Source organism: Ambystoma mexicanum, chromosome 4q (assembly GCF_040938575.1).
Source record: "Ambystoma mexicanum isolate Mex_15411 chromosome 4q, UKY_AmexF1_1, whole genome shotgun sequence".
Lineage (NCBI taxonomy): Eukaryota > Metazoa > Chordata > Amphibia > Caudata > Ambystomatidae > Ambystoma > Ambystoma mexicanum.
This window is the reverse complement of record NC_090928.1, coordinates 840,045,287-840,064,378: the sequence shown is the minus strand read 5'-3', so window position 1 is coordinate 840,064,378 and position 19,092 is coordinate 840,045,287. Positions and strand designations below refer to the sequence as shown.

General features: G+C 57.3%; 1 protein-coding gene across 3 annotated transcripts in view; it reads left to right on the top strand.

Moving 5' to 3' along the window:
• The window catches only part of STON1 (stonin 1), a 402,444-nt gene that overhangs the window by 325,710 nt on the left and 57,642 nt on the right, over positions 1 to 19,092 (top strand). For all 3 annotated transcript variants that reach the window (XM_069608405.1, XM_069608406.1, XM_069608407.1), the window contains one exon: positions 18,491 to 18,693. In XM_069608405.1, the coding sequence (XP_069464506.1) occupies positions 18,491 to 18,693 (203 nt within the window). The remainder of the gene's footprint in view (positions 1 to 18,490; positions 18,694 to 19,092) is intronic.

Here is a 19,092-nt window from a genome sequence, read left to right as displayed (position 1 = left end):
TAGCCTGGATGCGCGTGTATTTCAGGGGTGCGCGGGGAGTTGCACACGCGAATAGCCTGGGTGCGTGTATTTCAGGGGTGCGCGGGAAGTTCCACACGCGAAAAGCCTGGGCGCGTGTATTTCAGGGGTGCGCGGGAAGTTCCACACGCGAATAGCCTGGGCGCGTGTATTTCAGGGGTGCGTGGGCAGTTCCACATGCGAATAGCCTGGGTGCGTGTATTTCAGGGGTGCGCGGGAAGTTCCACACGCGAATAGCCTGGGCGCGTGTATTTCAGGGGTGCGCGGGAAGTTCCACACGCGAATAGCCTGGGCGCGTGTATTTCAGGGGTGCGCGGGAAGTTCCACATGTGATTTGACAGTGTGGGTCCTCCCAGGTGTACCCTGTACACCCTCCACGGCCCCTGCAGGCAGCCCACACCACAGGGGACTACCCTGCATCCCTGGTCATGTCCCGCAGGCAGCCCACCCAACATGGGCATGCCCCCCAGCAAAGGCACAGGTCTCCTTGAACTAATGAACACCAACTCATGTCCCCTTGCACCCCCACCCCCCAGCACTGTGGGGCACCTGCCAGCAGGCCCCCACCCATGTCCAACTCATGTCTCCCACCACCCCCACACCCCAGCCACCAGGGGCACCCTCCACCAGGCCCCCACTCATGTCTCCCACCACCCCCACAACCCAGCAGTGCTGGGGCACCCTCCACCAGGCCCCCACTCATGTCACCCACCACCCCCACCCCCCAGCCACCAGGGGCACCCTCCACCAGGCCCCCACTCATGTCTCCCACCACCCCCACACCCCAGCAGTGCAGGGTCACCCTCCACCAGGCCCCCACTCATGTCTCCCACCACCCCCACACCCCAGCAGTGCAGGGGCAGCCTCCACCAGGCCCCCACTCATGTCACCCACCACCCCCACCCCCCAGCACTGTGGGGCACCTGCCAGCAGGCCCCCACCCATGTCCAACTCATGTCTCCCACCACCCCCACACCCCAGCAGTGCAGGGGCAGCCTCCACCAGGCCCCCACTCATGTCACCCACCACCCCCACCCCCCAGCACTGTGGTGCACCTGCCAGCAGGCCCCCACCCATGTCCAACTCATGTCTCCCACCACCCCCACACCCCAGGAGTGCAGGGGCAGCCTCCACCAGGCCCCCACTCACGTCACCCACCACCCCCACCCCCCAGCACTGTGGGGCACCTGCCAGCAGGCCCCCACACATGTCCAACTCATGTCTCCCACCACCCCCACACCCCAGCAGTGCAGGGGCAGCCTCCACCAGGCCCCCACTCATGTCACCCACCACCCCCACCCCCCAGCCACCAGGGGCACCCTCCACCAGGCCCCCACTCATGTCTCCCACGACCCCCACACCCCAGCAGTGCAGGGGCAGCCTCCACCAGGCCCCCACTCATGTCACCCACCACCCCCACCCCCCAGCACTGTGGGGCACCTGCCAGCAGGCCCCCACCCATGTCCAACTCATGTCTCCCACCACCCCCACACCCCAGCCACCAGGGGCACCCTCCACCAGGCCCCCACTCATGTCTCCCACCACCCCCACACCCCAGCAGTGCAGGGGCAGCCTCCACCAGGCCCCCACTCATGTCACCCACCACCCCCACCCCCCAGCACTGTGGGGCACCTGCCAGCAGGCCCCCACCCATGTCCAACTCATGTCTCCCACCACCCCCACACCCCAGCCACCAGGGGCACCCTCCACCAGGCCCCCACTCATGTCTCCCACCACCCCCACACCCCAGCAGTGCAGGGGCACCGTCCACCAGGCCCCCACTCATGTCTCTCACCACCCCCACACCCCAGCAGTGCAGGGTCACCCTCCACCAGGCCCCCACTCATGTCTCCCACCACCCCCACACCCCAGCAGTGCAGGGTCACCCTCCACCAGGCCCCCACCCATGCCCCCCTGCCCCCAGGTCCTGACGATACACAATCATGGCAGTAATGGGCAGCATACCCAGCACAAACACCCAGGCAAGGATTGCATCCACCCACATAGTGAATGCAATTACATGACACAACCCCAATGGCAAGTATGTAAATGAACACATGTCCGTCACACACACATACACAATGGCTGCAAGTGAATGTCAAAACCCATATCATGACATGTATGAAACCAAAGACAAAATAAGACAAGTGGAAGTAAAAATAAAAAATGTATTAAAGATTAAAAATAAGTAAACAAATCAAACATACAACTATGTGGATAACAAAATAAATGGTCCATGTTGGAGAACAAAAGTAAAAATCAAAAAACGAAAAAGGAATAAAAAAACAAATGTTGACCAAAGCAATATCAAGTAGAAGCAAAAGAATGAAAAACCATTTCCACATGGTGAACACAATAATGAAAAAAAGAAAATTTTCCTTCAAAAAACAAACTAAATACAGGAATGTACCAGGGTCCATGAGCCCAACACCATAAAGGAAACCTACTACTACCTAATGAAAAAAATATATACAAAAAAGTGGCCATTGTCCGAGCGGTCCAAAATAATAAAAACAAATAAAGGAAACCTAACACTAACTAACTATATAACTATATACAAAGGCAGCGGGCAAGTCCTGCGGCTCACTTGTTGATGTTGCTGGCCAGGGCATCATCGAACTCCATGTCGATGTCCTGGAGGCGGGACTCTGTCCTGGCCCCGAGGTCTCGCAGGGATAACCCCATGTTCAACTCAAACTCCCTGCGAGCTTCCTCGAGGCACTCAGCCCGCCTCAACGCCCGACGCATGGAGAACTCCGCCCTGACCATGGCGAGCCGCTCCTCTTCCGCCCGCTGCCGCTCCGCACCTATCCGCTGGACCAACTGCTCCCACACGGAAGACACCACCATCCCAGGGTTGCCCTGCCCTCCGGCCGATGCCTGCCCCTCTGATCTTGATGGCCCCGAGCCATGATGCCTCCCACGTCGAGCCCGCTGCTGCCTCCGACGCCACTGCCTCTGCCAGCACGATGGCATCCAGGCTGATGGAAACCACCGACGCCGTCGTGCACGTGCCCTGCCTGATGATGCTGTCACATCTTCCATCTGCTGGGGTCCAGTTGCTGTGTTGTCCACCCCTGCTGGACCTCCGACTACCAACTGTGGCAGGGATGGGATCCCCACCGAGCTTGGTCGGGGCAGGTCCACAGGGGGCCCTGGTGGCATCTGGGCTGGAAGACGGCAAGGGGAACGACTGGTGGATAGCCTGCACAGAGGAGGAGAGGGCCGCCACATTGGCCAACACATGCAGGAAACCCCCGAACATGGCCGATCCCAATTGGGCCACGTCGGCACGGTGCACTTCGTGATGACGTGCGTGCTCCTCCCGGGAAGCACGCACGGCATCACGAATCACAGCCGTGCGCATCGCGACCCCAATCAGGACCTTCTCCGCACGGCCAGGGGTTCCCACGTCCGCAGGTGGAGGGGAGTCAGGTGACATGGACATCCCCTCTACCTGCGGACAGGCCTGGGAGGGGGCATCCCTGCTGGTGCATGGTGGTGCACTCACAGGGTCAGGGACAGCGACATGCACAGGCCCCTCCACGGTAACCTGTGCTGCCTCCTGCCCCTGGCCCTGGACTGCACCACTTGCACCAGCATGGATGCCCCCACCAGGCCCCATGTGTGCCCCAGTGGCGGCCTCCTCCTCCTCTGTGCAAACCACCAACCTGGATGGCTCCTCACCGTCTCCCACCGTAGCAGGCCCCTGTGGGGGCTCACCCACCCCTTCCGCTGCAGCCGTGGGGGCATCCCCGCCGCCTTGCTCCACAGCGCCGTCTCCGCCCTCTTCTTCACTAGCCGCTGCGTAGAGGGAGACAAAGAACACAAGCATCAGGGCACTGTACAATGGTCCCCTAGACAGGAAGCAATAGCAGATGAGCACCACTGTCAAAGTACACTTCCATCATGTCCCTCCACAACACATGGGTCAGTCCAGGCAAAACACACACAGTAACAGGCATGGTGCATGCCATGGACATTTCCATGCATGTCCAATGGACTCTTGAAACATTCAATGATATGTAACTCACATGCATCATGGCTCATGCCTATCACATGCACACACTTCACCTGTCACATCCATCTGGCCCCAAACACAGCAGATACAAGGGTAATTTGGCTGCTTCACTGAATCTGTGCATTGTCACACACATGTGTCATGCATCCATGGCATGCACAAGTCACAGACACGCAGGTCAGGCACACAGACATGCCTACCATATATGTACCTGGCATCAGCACCCATCCCTCACCCCCACCCATGTCCAGGTACAGAGACTGGCATGCTCTCATGTTCAAAATCTGCATAGGGCTCCCCATGCGGCATTTCAACACATGCAACAATCATGTGGATCACACATCACTGGTCGCACATGCATTACCATGATGTCCCTGCACACATACATGCATACATGGCCTATGGCACACATACAGGCAAGTATCATAGAACCAGCACACCGCAACATGCCCTGTCTCACACAGTAATGCTTGGACACTTACCGCTCAACTCCAGACGGGCCTCCCTCTCAAGGATCTGGGCGTGGAGCGCTGGGCGTACGCGTTCCAGGACCCTCATCTGGATGGAACTGATGCGGCCCCGGCCCCCCTCCACGAGGCGCCGGGCCTTCACAAGGGTCCTGGACCTCAAGTCCTCCCAGCGCTTCTTGATCTTCAGGACGTCGCGGGTTGCCACCCCCTCCGCGTTGATGGCAACCACACAGTCGGCCCAGATCCTCTGCCGTCCTTCCTTGCTGGCGCGGGACGATCCAAAGAGGGCATCATACCGCCCCAGGACATGCTCCACCAGGACACCAACTTCGGTGACAGTGAAGCTGGTGCCCCTCTGCCCCTCTGGCCTGGGGTTGCCACTGGTGCCAGATGTGGAAGTGCCCGACATGGCAACCCCAGAGGCAGGTGTGGGTGGGCAACTGGGTCCTGGGGCTGGGCTGTGGAGTGATGTAATCCCAGTCGGGAGTCTTCAGTTCCAGCAGGGGTGGACACAGGAACTGGACCCCTGCAGATGGCTGATGTGCAGGCACCAAATGGCAGGGCACGGTGGCAGCAGGCAGGCAGGCAGGCAGCAGCAGATGGCACGTGGGAGGCTGCTCGGGGCACTGGGGGGCAGTAACTCGGCCTTCTGGGCAGGAGCGTGGTCTTCCGTGTGTTTTCGCGTGGCCAGCTTGATACGGAGTGATTTGGCACGTGAAAATCCTGCACGTCAGCGTGAAATCCGAGGAAAGGCCCTTAGCGCGTAAGCGCGTCAGCACGCATACGCGATTCTATTGGACCAGAGTCCCTCAGCACGTAAGCGCGTCTGTGACGTGAGCCGCACGGGTGTTCCCCACTCAGCACGTGATGACGGGGCACACGTGGAAATACTGCACGTCAGAGTGTCATCGCGTGTAATTGGACAAAAGTGCGCGTACACGCGATTGGCCTATGTACGTGTATTTAATGGGTGCGCGGGCACTTACACACGCAAGTACGTCAGCGAACCTGTATCCCGTGGTGCGTGTGAATTTCCACACGCTATTGGACTGGGAACTGGATTCCAGGGGTGCGCGGGTCACACGCTCGCCTAGTCAGGGCCAGAATATTCACACCCAGAACCAGCCTTTTCGGGATGCCTGATGACCAGGTGTATGGGAGGTACAGGTTTCCACCACACATTATACTGGACCTGGTAAGTGAGTGGGAGGATGACCTCACATCACCCACCCTGTGCTCCCAAGCACTCAGCCCCCTGGAGAAGGTCCTCAATGTACTGCACTTCTTAGCCACTGGATCATTTCAGCAGACAAGTGCCATAGTGGGTGGGGTGTCACAGGCCACCCAGTCACGCTGCCTACACCAGGTCTTGAACATCATCACTGCACGCCCATCAGTCCGCAGGCACATATACCTGCCCAGAACACCTGCAGAAAGGCATGCTGCCGCCCTGGATTTTTACGCTGTGGCACGATTCCCCAAAGTGCTAGGTGCCATCGACTGCACCCATGTGGCTCTACGTCCCCCCAGGGCATCTGAGCACATCTATAGGAACCGCAAGCACTGGCATTCCATCAACGTGCAGGTAGCATGTAATGCCAAGGGAATCATCACCTCAGTATATGCCAACTATCCCGGCTCCACCCACGACAGCTTCATTTACCGAATGTCCACCCTAAACCGGGACCTAGAAGCTGGGCGGCATGGCGATACATGGCTGCTTGGTGAGTATGTATGCCACTGCACATGCATGCATGTTGGATACTGAGCAAGGTCACAACCCCACCAATGATACCAATCACCACCTCCACAGGGGACAGTGCCTACCCTCTCAGCCCACACATGATGACGCCAATTCGGAACCCCACCACGCCACCCCAGGTAAGATATAACACAGCCCACATTACAACCAGGGGCATAGTGGAGCGCACATTCGGAGTGCTAAAGTCACGCTTTCGCTCCCTTGACCGTTCTGGCGGGCAGCTGTTATACGCTCCCCCAGTAGTGTGCAGGATCATAGTGGCAGCATGTGTCCTGCACAACGTTGCAACACGCCGGGGCCTGGCCGTGGACATGGTGGTGGCCCCACATCCCCAACCACATGCACAGCCGCTGCGCATGGGAGGGGAAAGGGCACGGGGGGAGGCAGCCCGTACACAGCTAGTGGCTAATTACTTCACATAGAAATCACACCCCTGTGGAGTGCACACTGCCCTGGCACATTCCATCTGACAATCAATGATGACTCAACCTGACACTGATCCTGAATGTCTGGAGAATGAACCGGGAATACCATGTCAGCCTGAGATTGTTCACCTTGAAGTGTCACAATGTGTGCATCCCTACCCACATAGACACCACCAATGCAGTTTTGTGAAGTTACACATTGAAGCAGCTAAAATGAATACCCACTTGCAAAATGCAACAAGAGGACAGTGCCATGTCAGCCAACCCAACCCCAGCACCGCCACACGACACACCGTGCCATGTCATGCTAATTGCAGGTAAACAAAGTAATCCCCACAACATGACATCAGTCTCACTATGTACAGTGTCCCTATTAGAAACCTGCAACACCTGAAATACTCACAGCAATGCCGGACCAACAACATACTTGAGCACGTACTACCATTAACATGACATCACAAATGTTACATATTAGTAGTCTCACCACCTGGAAATGCCTGCACTCCCACCACTACCAACTGTGCAGTGTTGTCGCCATGTAGAGTTGTAGGTGCACTGCTGCCAACATGGACCCCATCTCCAGACTAGAGGTCCTTGTGTGGACATGAGGAAGGGACCTGCAAATTGGGAGGTAGACACAGAAGAAGAGTTACACATCAATGCAACATGCAGTGTACAACACAACAGCAATATGCACTAGGAATGTATACACAGTATTGACTACAGACTGGCCACACAGCTCATGGGAGTCCAACGTCACTGTGTAATTCACTGTCACTTGGGCACACCCTTTGCAAGCCCATGGAAACGGGAAGCAGGAGGGGTGTGTGTGACTCAAACCCAAGCATCTGAACCAAATACATTACAAGCCTGCATTTGCCCAGCCACAATGCAGCGTATGCCCACAGGAACCACGGAAGCCAACAGATAGTCCCAAAAAAATTGGGAATAAAAGAAATCAAAATAAAAATAAAAATAAGAAACAATCAAAAATGGCCATTGATGGGCCCGGGGGGGTTGGGGAGGCCACCCAGGAGGTCCGAGGACAGGATGCACACCAGAACCCACCTGCGTGGATCCTGGTAAGATAAAACACCTCCATGGGCTCATGGCCCACACGGCTACCCTATTGTGGGAGTATCACTGCTGTCGCTATTATCACCCTGTGCAGCTGCATCCGGAGGTGGTTGCACTATGGGAGGCAGCCCACGCAAGGCCCTAGTCTGCTCCTCCATGGCTGCAAGCATGCGGGTGTGGTAGGTCTGGTTCTGGAGGATGAGTGTGCAGAGGTCCCCATGCAACAACTCACGGGATGCCCGGACCTCCGCCCTCGTTGCCTGCATCTCAGCTGAGAGCGTACGGGTGAGACGCTCCAGCTGCTGTTCTGTCCTTTGGTGTGTTGAAGCCTCAAGCTCAACAAGAGTCGTCCTGAGGTGAAGGAGCTCCTGCCTCAGGGCTTCCCTGTGGCCCTGGGACTCAATGGAGATGGCCTCCTGCAGAGTCGCCAGTGCCGCCCGCCTGTCCCTGTTGGACCCCAACATGTCCTCCCTGTGTGACTGGCAGATGGAGTCGGTTGCCTGCTCTAGTCGCTCCATCAGCCTTTCTGGGGGGACAATGGAAGTGGCCACCCTATCCATGGCCTGAGCCATCATCTCGGATGATGCAGCCTGTTGGGTTGCCATACCGTAAATGGATTGCTCCCATGCGGTATTGCCGGGTGGCGTACGGCCACCACATCGGCGGGCACCACACCTGTCTGGGGCAAGGCGAACTGCGCCTTGCTGTGCCGGCACTGCCTGAGGCTGCAGGACTGCATTCCCCCTCTGATCTGCTGGCCCAGGAACAGGATCAGATGTCGCGGAGTGTGACCCTGCATCCGTAACCACCGAAGGCGTAGCTGCCAACACTGACATCCCCATGGAGGGTTCTGACCCCGGTGCAGGTGGGTGAGACAGAACAGAATCCCTCCCTGGAACACTCACCTGCGACGGCACGTAGGTCTCATCCGAATCAACACCTGAGTACAGCTCGGGGGAGGTGCAGCCAGAGACACCCCTTGAGAGCACGACCTGCAGCACTTGTGGGTTCTCCCCCACCACCACACCACGTCCCTCACTGGTGGTTGGTCGGCCCTCGGACCCCTCCTGGGTCTGCACCATCTCCACAACCCCAGCAGCATCAGGTGCGTCTTCCCCTGCAAAGACATGAAAACAAAGAAATGGAAACAGGCATTAGCACCATGGCACACAATGAGGGCTGAGAAGCAAGAGAACCAGTACTTGATTGACACATGTCCCACATGACTAAAACCCTCCCATGCATGCACCCTCACTGCGTATGAAGTGCAGGCAAATGGCACACACTGATGACACCAGGATGGAAGATGAACACATTTTCTGCATGCTGCCTGGCAGTGGCATCACACATTGGCCTGTGATTGCCAGGTGAAACACACATGCCATCACACAGATGGCATGTACCATTGCTATTGAGTGAAGATGGAGAGGAGGGCAGCACCTATTCATTCAGTCCAGTTCCCGCATGTAATTGCTTTTCTAATTCTAACAGGTCAGATTTTTCACCTGGAGCTGCCAGTCTGAAATGGTCCAATTGCACAGGGACATGTGTGTACAAATGATATCCAGGTAACAAAGTCACTCCACTTTACCATACCCATGTCAGACATGTGACTAGTGGACAGCGACATGCCTAGTGAAAGTGGTGGAATGCAAACAAACTGACTGAATGAACAGTGAAAAATAAGCAAATATGTTGTGGCAAGGTGACACTTCAAGAGCAACTGGCGTGCAGTTGGGCTAGTTGTCTACTGTTGGCAGAAGGGATACTGCTATGGCCAAATGCAGCTGCGCAGGAAGTATTGCATGAAGCACATGGCTGACCCATACGACTCAGGCGCACACACTCTCACCTGGCACACAAACAGAAGCCCTTACACACACACCATGCACATGGATGACACACACATGCATGTGCACTCACCGGACAATGCCTCGTAATCAGCCAGATCTCCCACGCCTTGGATCTGTTCCTCCGTGACGTAGGTCCCAGCGACTGACTCATGTGGAGTGAGTTCCATGTCTACTACTGGAGACCCACCTCCAGTCACTAGAGTTGCGGCATGACTTGAGGCCAGCTTACTCTTTGCCCTGCGCTTTAGGTCATTCCAGCGCTTATAGCAATCATTGGCTGTGCGCCTCACAATTCCAAGGGCACTTACGATGTCCGCAACGGTCTGCCAGTGTGCCTGGCGTTGTGCAGGTGTGGTCTTGGATCCTGCAACAATGACCCTCTCGTTGTCATGTCCGGACACATACTCGACAAGTGCATTCAGTTCGTCATCCGTGAAGCTGGGCTTCCTGGACGGGCCGGACTGTGTAGCCGTGTCTGGGGCATCAGCCTGTGCCGGACGAGCACTCTTCCTCTTCCGCTTGGAAGGTGGTGGTGATCCTGAGTGTCCTGCGCCGCTCTGGACACTAGGGGCAGGAGCCCTGGTGGACTCTGTATCAGGAGTGTGGGATTGCACACTCAGCATGGGAGTTGGTGCAGGCATTGGCTCTAGTGTGATGGTGTCAGGGGGAATGTCAGCAGCATGGACTAGGACCGACACTGTCCTGGCTGGGTGTGTGAGGGCTGGGGTGGATGGAGCCGCAGCTGCCCCTGCAGCCTCTCCGCCCTGCCTCCTTGGTGCAGCAGATGACCTTGCTGCCCCAGATCCACGTGGCATGATGGCATCAACGTGCACCAGCGCACGTGTCGTAGCCCTGCTGACCTGGAAGTCAGCCATGAAGTCAGCCAGGTCTGGTGCCACAATGGGCTGGTCCAACAAGGGCTGAGCATGGATGGTGTCAGCCACATCAGCCTCAATGGGAGGGGGGAGGGGGGGATTATGGGTGCCCATGACTGGTCCTCCACACATGGGGGGACAGGCTCACCCTGCAAGTTACGACCACGTCCCCTACCGGATCCACCACGGCCACCACTTGTGGCTCTTCCACCTTTGCCACCCTTACGGAATCCTCGCCTCCCAGCCATGGCACTGATGTTAATGTGCGTATGGGAGTGGATGTAGACTATTGTCCTGGGCAATTGGGGGTCAAAGGGGTTGGGTACCAGATGGTAATTGTACCCTAGTGCTCTAGCAAGGCTGAATGTAACCCCTGGGGAAAGATGACGGGTCACGCAACGCACAGGAGGCCCAAAAAAGGGAGATGACGTGCACGCAACCCCTCCTAGACCACGTGTGCAGAAAGAAAAACCTGCACTACGCTGTGGCACCCAGAAACACAAGAATGAACGTATGTGTGTCACACGCAGCCTAGAATGACCTCTGAAGGGGTAGGCTACACACGGGGCAAGCACAGATGTTAGATACGTGCGTGACTCACCGTCTGCCTGGTAAACGAGCGTGTAAAAGGAGCACGTTTGGTTGGCAACACCCCCGCCAAAAGAAGATTTGTACGCTGTCTGAGGAGACAGGACAACAGTAGAAGGGAACACTGTTTGAAGGAACAGGCCCAGGTAAACCAGTAAAAGCGAAAGAAGAGAAAAAGCTGTCAGAGGTAACAGGGAATACGAACTTGAAACGCCGTGAAGTAAATCGCGTGTGAAACGACAAGAAGTACAGAATTCACCCACTCGCTCTCCACGAAAAGCACGTACAAGGAAGTGGTGTTCTACGCGTACCTTTTATACAGGCCCACACGTCCAGCGTCACTTACGCGGCGTGTACGCGCTAGGGCCATTTCCACCAATTACACTCTTTGTCACTTCTGCGTGTAGGGCCATTTCCACCAATTACACGCTTTGTCACTTCTGCGTGTAGGGCCATTTCCACCAATCACACGCGATGAGACTCTGACGTGCAGTCTTTCCACGTGTGCTCTGTCATCACGTGCTGTGTGGGAAACACCCGTGCGGGTCACGTCACAGACGCGCTTACGCGTTGAGGGCCTTTGGTCCAATAGAATCGCGTATGCGTGCTGACGCGCTTACGCGCTAAGGGCCTTTCCTCGATTTTCACGCTGACGTGCAGGATTTTCACGTGCCAAATCACTCCGTACCAAGCTGGCCACGCGTAAGCACACGGAAGATCACGCTCCTGCCCAGAAGGCCGAACTACTGCCCCCCAGAGCCCCGAGCACACTCCCACCTACCATCTGCTGCTGCCTGACTGCCTGCTGCCCACGTGCACTGCCATTTGCTGCCTGCACATCAGCCAGGGGTACTGTTGCTGTGACCACCCCTGCTGGTACCGAAGACTCCCGACTGGAATTCCATCGCTCCACAGCCCAGCCCCAGGACCCAGTTGCCCACCCACTCCTGCCTCTGGGGTTGTCATGTCGGGGCAAACACCATCTGTGACCACTGACAACCCCCGGCCAGAGAGGCAGAGGGGCACCAGCTTCAGTGCCACCGAAGTTGGTGTCCTGGTGGAGCAAGTCCTGGGGCAGTATGATGCCCTCTTCGGAAGTTCCCGCGCCGACAAGGAAGGACGGACTCGGATCTGGACTGACATCGTGACTGCCATCAACGCGGAGGGGGTGGCAGTCCGGGACTTACAACATGTCAGGAAGCGCTGGGATGAATTCAGGTCCAGGACCCTGAACAAGGCCCGGCGCCTCTTGAAGGCAGCGGATGCCAAGGGGCGCCGGGGCCACTTGTCGGAAGAACAGATGGGGGTCCTGGAACGCATATCCCCAGCGCTCCACGTCCAGGTCCTGGAGAAGCAGACCCGTCTGGAGTCGAGCGGTGAGTGTACATGCATCCTGATTGTGAGCAGTGCGTGTGGTGATTATTCGGTATTGTGCAGGTTGCACATCTGTTTGTATGGGGTCGAGTATGGGTGGGGGTGTACATGGCCGTGGGGCTGACACATGCGAGGGCTGTAATGTGTGAGACATGGATGGTGCTTGTGTGTGTAGGCTTGCATGGCAAATGCAGTTGTGCGTGCACACATGTTTGTATGTATGTGTATGTAAGTAGACATGTCCGTGATGTCACGCATGTATGTTGTATTGGGCTGCATGTATGAGCACTGTGTACATGTGCATGTGTGTGTATTTGACAAGGGTGCAAGAGTGATGCAACATGGATGCATGTGACTGCGGTATGTGTAAGCCTGATTGGCAGATGTGACATGGATGCCCGTCTGAACAGTGCGACACTTGGCAGAGGTGTACACATGCATGCAAGTGTGGTGGTGTGTGTACATGTGTGGTGCACTTCCTGTGTTGCATGTGATGTCTGGGTCACCTTTGGCTGCTCATGCTGTTGTATGTGTATGGATGGTGGTGGCAGTTGCGATATGGCTGTGGTATGGCTCATGTGTGCGAGTTGCAATGACATGTGTGTTGGGGATTGTGATGACATGTCTGAGGTTTGCCAATGCCACTCATGTGCAACTGTCATGTGTGTATGTGTCCATTGTACAGTGCCCTGATGCCTGTGTTTTGTTTCTCCCTGTCTGCAGCGTCAACTGATGAAGAGGGCGGAGAAGGTGCTGTGGAGCACAGCGGCGGGGATCCGACCGCCAGCCGGAGACGCAAGGCCCGGCTCCCCTCCCGTGTTGTCATCTCGTCGGGGAGTGAGGAGTCTGGTGCCGCATCCCAGGCCGCAGCTGCCGGGGGGAGGTCCAAGAGGCGGAGGTTGGAGTTGGACTCCTCGGCAGCAGAAGGGGCAGCTGGGACCCCACAGGGCCCAACAGGGGAAGATGGCACGGAGTCATCCAGGTTGGTGGGGGGTCTGGTGGAGGAGGAGGCCGTGCAAACACCAGAGACGGGGTCTGGAGGTGGGGATCCCACTGGTGCTAGTGGTGCAGTCCAGGACCAGGGACAGGAGGCAGCACAGGCCGCCGCGGAGGTGCCTGTGTGCAATCCTGTCCCCGATCCTGTCCCTGCATCATCTTGCACCAGCAGGGATGCCTACGTCCAGACCCGTTTCCAGGCAGGGGATGAGCTGACGTCAACTGGCCTTCCTCTGCCTGCGGACGTGGCTATCCAGGTCCGGGTTGAGCCTGTCCTGGCTGGTGTGGCGTTGCGTCAACGGGCCATGCGAGGTGACCTGCAGTCTTTTCATGGAGAGACTGCACGTCATCTCGAATGGCTCGTTGACCACGTCAGCCTGCTGGGACAGGTCACCCAGACCGGATTCCTCCGTCTGATGGGGCTTGTTCCGACCCCCCTCCTCAACTGGACCCCCTACGCGCCAGTCGTCCTCTGTGCCATCTTCCCACCCATCAGTCACCTGGGTGCCCTGTGGAGCTGCCTCTGACAGTGCGGCCAGGCTGGTGGAGGAGGCATCCCTGCCACAGTCGGGAGTCGGACGTCCAGCAGGGGTGGCCACATCAACAACTGCACCCCAGCCGGCGGAGGATGTGCAGGCAGCAGGAGGCAGTGCACGGGCAGAGGCAGAGCAGCAGCAACATGGTGGGAGCCATGAAGGCTCGGGGCCTTCGACATCGGAGGGGCAGGCATCGGCCAGAGGGCAGGAGGACCCAGGACAGAGAGTGTCTTCCGTGTGGCAGCGGTTGGGCCACGCCATAGGTGCGGAGCGGCGGCGGGCGGAAGAGGCGCGGCTCACAATGGTCAGGGCGGAGAACTCCATGCGGAGGGCCCTGAGGCGGGCCGAGTGCCTCGAGGCAATCCGCAGGGGGTTGGAGGAGGACACGGCGTCGTCCCTGCGGACCCTCAGGGCCATGGAACTGGACCGCCTCCGGGACATCGAACAGGAGTTCGATGATGCCCTGGCCCGGAACACCACGGAGTGAGCCGCTGGACTTGCCCGCCGCCTTTGTGTATAGTTCTTTAGGTTTAGGTTTCCTTTGTTTTTTCTTATGATTTGGAGTCGACGGACACTGCTCCACTTTTTGTATATAGTTGATATTTAGGTAGGTTTTTTAGGAGGTTTCCTTAGTTCAGTTGTGATGATGGACCCTTGTTATTTTTGTACATAGTTCTTTGTTGCATGGAGAGTTTTTACATTTCACTTTGGACAAAATTTTATGGATTTGATTTTCTACTTTTGTGTTTTTATGCGGACATGCAACTTATTTTTTCACATTTACATTGTAGTTATTTTTCTTTCTTTACCATTCGTATTTTTGTCCAATACATTTTTTTTCCATTGTTCACTGTGTGGTTTCATCTCATTGGTTTCATGCATGTCATGTTGTGTGTTTTCCCATTCAATTTGAAAATCTGTGTGTGACGGACATGGGTTCATTTGCTTCATGAACATTGGGGGTGTAACATGTGTTTTCATTTCCATGTGGGTGAATGGGTTACTTGGTAGGGCTTTTTGGCTGTGGAGGCTGACCATTACGCACATGATTGGGGATTGTGAGGACCTGGTGGGGGCTGCACATGGTGGCAGGGGGGGGGGTGGGAGACATGAGTGGGGGCCTGGTGGAGGGTGACCCTGCACTGTTGGGGGGTGGGGGTGCTGGGAGACATGAGTGGGGGCCTGGTGGGGGCTGCCCATGGTGGCAGGGGGGTGGGGGTGCAGGGGGACATGAGTGGGGGCCTGGTGGAGGGTGACCCTGCACTGCTGGGGGGTGGGGGTGGTGGGAGACATGAGTGGGGGCCTGGTGGAGGGTGACCCTGCACTGCTGGGGGGTGGGGGTGGTGGGAGACATGAGTGGGGGCCTGGTGGAGGGTGACCCTGCACTGCTGGGGGGTGGGGGTGCAGGGGGACATGAGTGGGGGCCTGGTGGAGGGTGACCTTGCACTGCTGGGGGGTGGGGGTGGTGGGAGACATGAGTGGGGGCCTGGTGGAGGGTGACCCTGCACTGCTGGGGGGTGGGGGTGGTGGGAGACATGAGTGGGGGCCTGGTGGGGGCTGCCCATGGTGGCAGGGAGGTGGGGGTGGTAAGAGACATGAGTGGGGGCCTGGTGGAGGGTGACCCTGCACTGCTGGGGGTGGGGGTGCAGGGGGACATGAGTGGGGGCCTGGTGGAGGGTGACCCTGCACTGCTGGGGGGTGGGGGTGGTGGGAGACATGAGTGGGGGTCTGGTGGAGGGTGCCCCTGCACTGCTGGGGGGTGGGGGTGGTGGGAGACATGAGTGGGGGCCTGGTGGAGGGTGACCCTGCACTGCTGGGGGGTGGGGGTGGTGGGAGACATGAGTGGGGGTGGTGGGAGACATGAGTGGGGGCCTGGTGGGGGCTGCCCATGGTGGCAGGGGGGTGGGGGGGGGGTGGGAGACATGAGTGGGGGCCTGGTGGAGGGTGACCCTGCACTGCTGGGGGGTGGGGGTGGTGGGAGACATGAGTGGGGGCCTGGTGGGGGCTGTCCATCGTGGCAGGGGGGTGGGGGTGGTGGGAGACATGAGTGGGGGCCTGGTGGAGGGTGACCCTGCACTGCTGGGGGGTGGGGGTGCAGGGGGACATGAGTGGGGGCCTGGTGGAGGGTGACCCTGCACTGCTGGGGGGTGGGGGTGCAGGGGGACATGAGTGGGGGCCTGGTGGAGGTTGACCCTGCACTGCTGGGGGGTGGGGGTGGTGGGAGACATGAGTGGGGGCCTGGTGGAGGGTGACCCTGCACTGCTGGGGGGTGGGGGTGCAGGGGGACATGAGTGGGGGCCTGGTGGAGGGTGACCCTGCACTGCTGGGGGGTGGGGGTGCAGGGGGACATGAGTGGGGGCCTGGTGGAGGCTGAGCCTGCACTGCTGGGGGGTGGGGGTGGTGGGAGACATGAGTGGGGGCCTGGTGGAGGGTGACCCTGCACTGCTGGGGGGTGGGGGTGCAGGGGGACATGAGTGGGGGCATGGTGGTGGTTGACCCTGCACTGCTGGGGGGTGGGGATGCAGGGGGACATGAGTGGGGGCCTGGTGGAGGGTGACCCTGCACTGCTGGGGGGTGGGGTGCATGGGGACATGAATGGGGGCCTGGTGGAGGTTGACCCTGCACTGCTGGGGGGTGGGGGTGGTGGGAGACATGAGTGGGGGCCTGGTGGAGGGTGACCCTGCACTGCTGGGGGGTGGGGGTGCAGGGGGACATGAGTGGGGGCCTGGTGGAGGTTGACCCTGCACTGCTGGGGGGTGGGGGTGGTGGGAGACATGAGTGGGGGCCTGGTGGGGGCTGCCCATGGTGGCAGGGGGGTGGGGGTGGTGGGAGACATGAGTGGGGGCCTGGTGGGGGCTGCCCATGGTGGCAGGGGGGTGGGGGTGGTGGGAGACATGAGTGGGGGCCTGGTGGAGGGTGCCCCTGCACTGCTGGGGGGTGGGGGTGGTGGGAGACATGAGTGTGGGCCTGGTGGAGGGTGACCCTGCACTGCTGGGGGCTGGGGGTGCAGGGGGACATGAGCAGGTGTGCAGGGTAGTCCCCTGTTTTGTGGGCTGCCTGCTGGGGCCGTGGAGGGTGTACAGGGAACACCTGTGAGGACCCACCCAGCCTAATTGCGTGTGATAATTCCCGCACACCCCTGTAATACACGTACCTTGCCAAATCGCATGTGAGAATTCCCGCGCACCCCTGTAATACACGTACCCAGCCGAATCGCGTGTAGAACTTCCCGTGTACCCCTGTAATACATGTACCCAGCCAAATCGCGTGTGATAATTCCCACGTACCCCTGTAATACACGTACCCTGGCCAATCGCGTGTAGGACTTCCCACGCACCCCTGTAATACACGTACCAAGCCAAATCGCATCTGATCATTACCACGCACCCCTGTAATACACGTACCAAGCCAAATCGCGTGTGATCATTCCCGCGCACCCCTGTAATACACGTACCCAGCCGATTCGCGTGTAGAACTTCCCGTGTACCCCTGTAATACACGTACCCAGCCAAATCGTGTGTGATAATTCCCACGTACCCCTGTAATACACGTACCCTGGCTAATCGCGTGTATAACTTCACGCATACCCCTGTATTACACGTGCCCTGGCTAATCGCATGTAAGACTTCCCGCGTACCCCTGTAATACACGTTCCCTGGACAATCGCGTGTTGAACTTCCCGCGTACCCCTGTAATACACGTTCCCTGGACTATCGCGTGTTGAACTTCCCGCGCACCCCTGAAATACACGTACCCTGGCAGCCTGGCTAATTGCGTGTATAACTTCACGCGTACCCCTGATATGCACGTTACCCGCTTTGCGTTCCTTGTTTGGCAGCCCTGTAAACTGGTCCAGGGTTAGCGCAGCCCTTTGCGATGATTTAGCGATTTTGATGGCTTTTCCTTGCGCGAGGGCGTTCTTGGGGGCGTTGCTGGCGCTGCTGCAGGGTCGCTGCGATACTCTGCGCCACGGCTGGTTTGGGAGCCTAAAATCCATGAATACGCTGTGCGCGGAAATCGGTTTTAGCGCACGTGCCTGGCGCAGACAATCGCACGCGGACACTCTGCGCCCGCCGCTTGCGACACTTTTCTGCGAAATTCTATGAATTACCCTGTAAGTGTTTAAGAAAGCCTTTACAATGGATTGGCCTAGAATCTGCATGCTTTTAACAGGTGCTAAAAACAGACGGATTCCAAAGCAAACCCATTAGTTTTACGAACGTATGAATATCTCATGCAGACAAACAAACGGGGCATTTGAGGGCGGGGTTAATGCATGTTTGAAATGCTAAATCCTTTTTGTGCCCCTATTTTCAAATGCATTGAAATTATGTAAAAGCAGCGAGTTATCAGCTTAATTCTTGCTTTTATACCTCATGAGTTCCTGAATAGCTTATGTATAGTGGATGGGTGATTACTAGCATTCACATGAAATAACTAGTGATTTGAATTGTAAAAGATACAAAACAGTAAAATGTGAATTGTGTCTACAAAGGTCCAGATCAGCCACATTGTTTATCCTGCAAGTTGGAGTTGGGATCCGACCAGGAAATACCATCAAGCTGGTATCCATTTGCAACGATTCACTATACTATGCCTGACACCTCCGCATCTGGAACTGAAGTGGAATCATTCGGCATTGAGAGTGACATTCAGCCCCACAAACAAGTCCTTCGGAAAACGTGCTACAACTGCCAGGTATTGTTTGTCCTTTCATTGTATCAGTGTTACCTTATTTGTTAAATTGCCTGCAGCTAGACATGTGGCTTGTGGTAGAAGGTCATCGCTAGAAACGAGCAATAGATGTATTCCATGTTAACCCCTTTTGTGCCCAGGTTAAAGTGCACCCTGGTACCAGAGGTTTTAACAGGAGGCGTACTGGAACCTGGAAGAATTCCCGAACGTTTATTGTAGCGTTAAGTGCCGATGTCAGCCTGCCAGCCAAAGCCCTCAGGGCAGGTATCGGCCAAGTCCGTCCTCCAGTCGAGATACCTAAGGCCACTAGTACCTGGCTTTCCTTTCAGGGTGCTAATAACCTTTTATTAATAAAGGAAAACGAGTCCACAGCAACAGCATGAACCTGATTTGCTTTAGAAC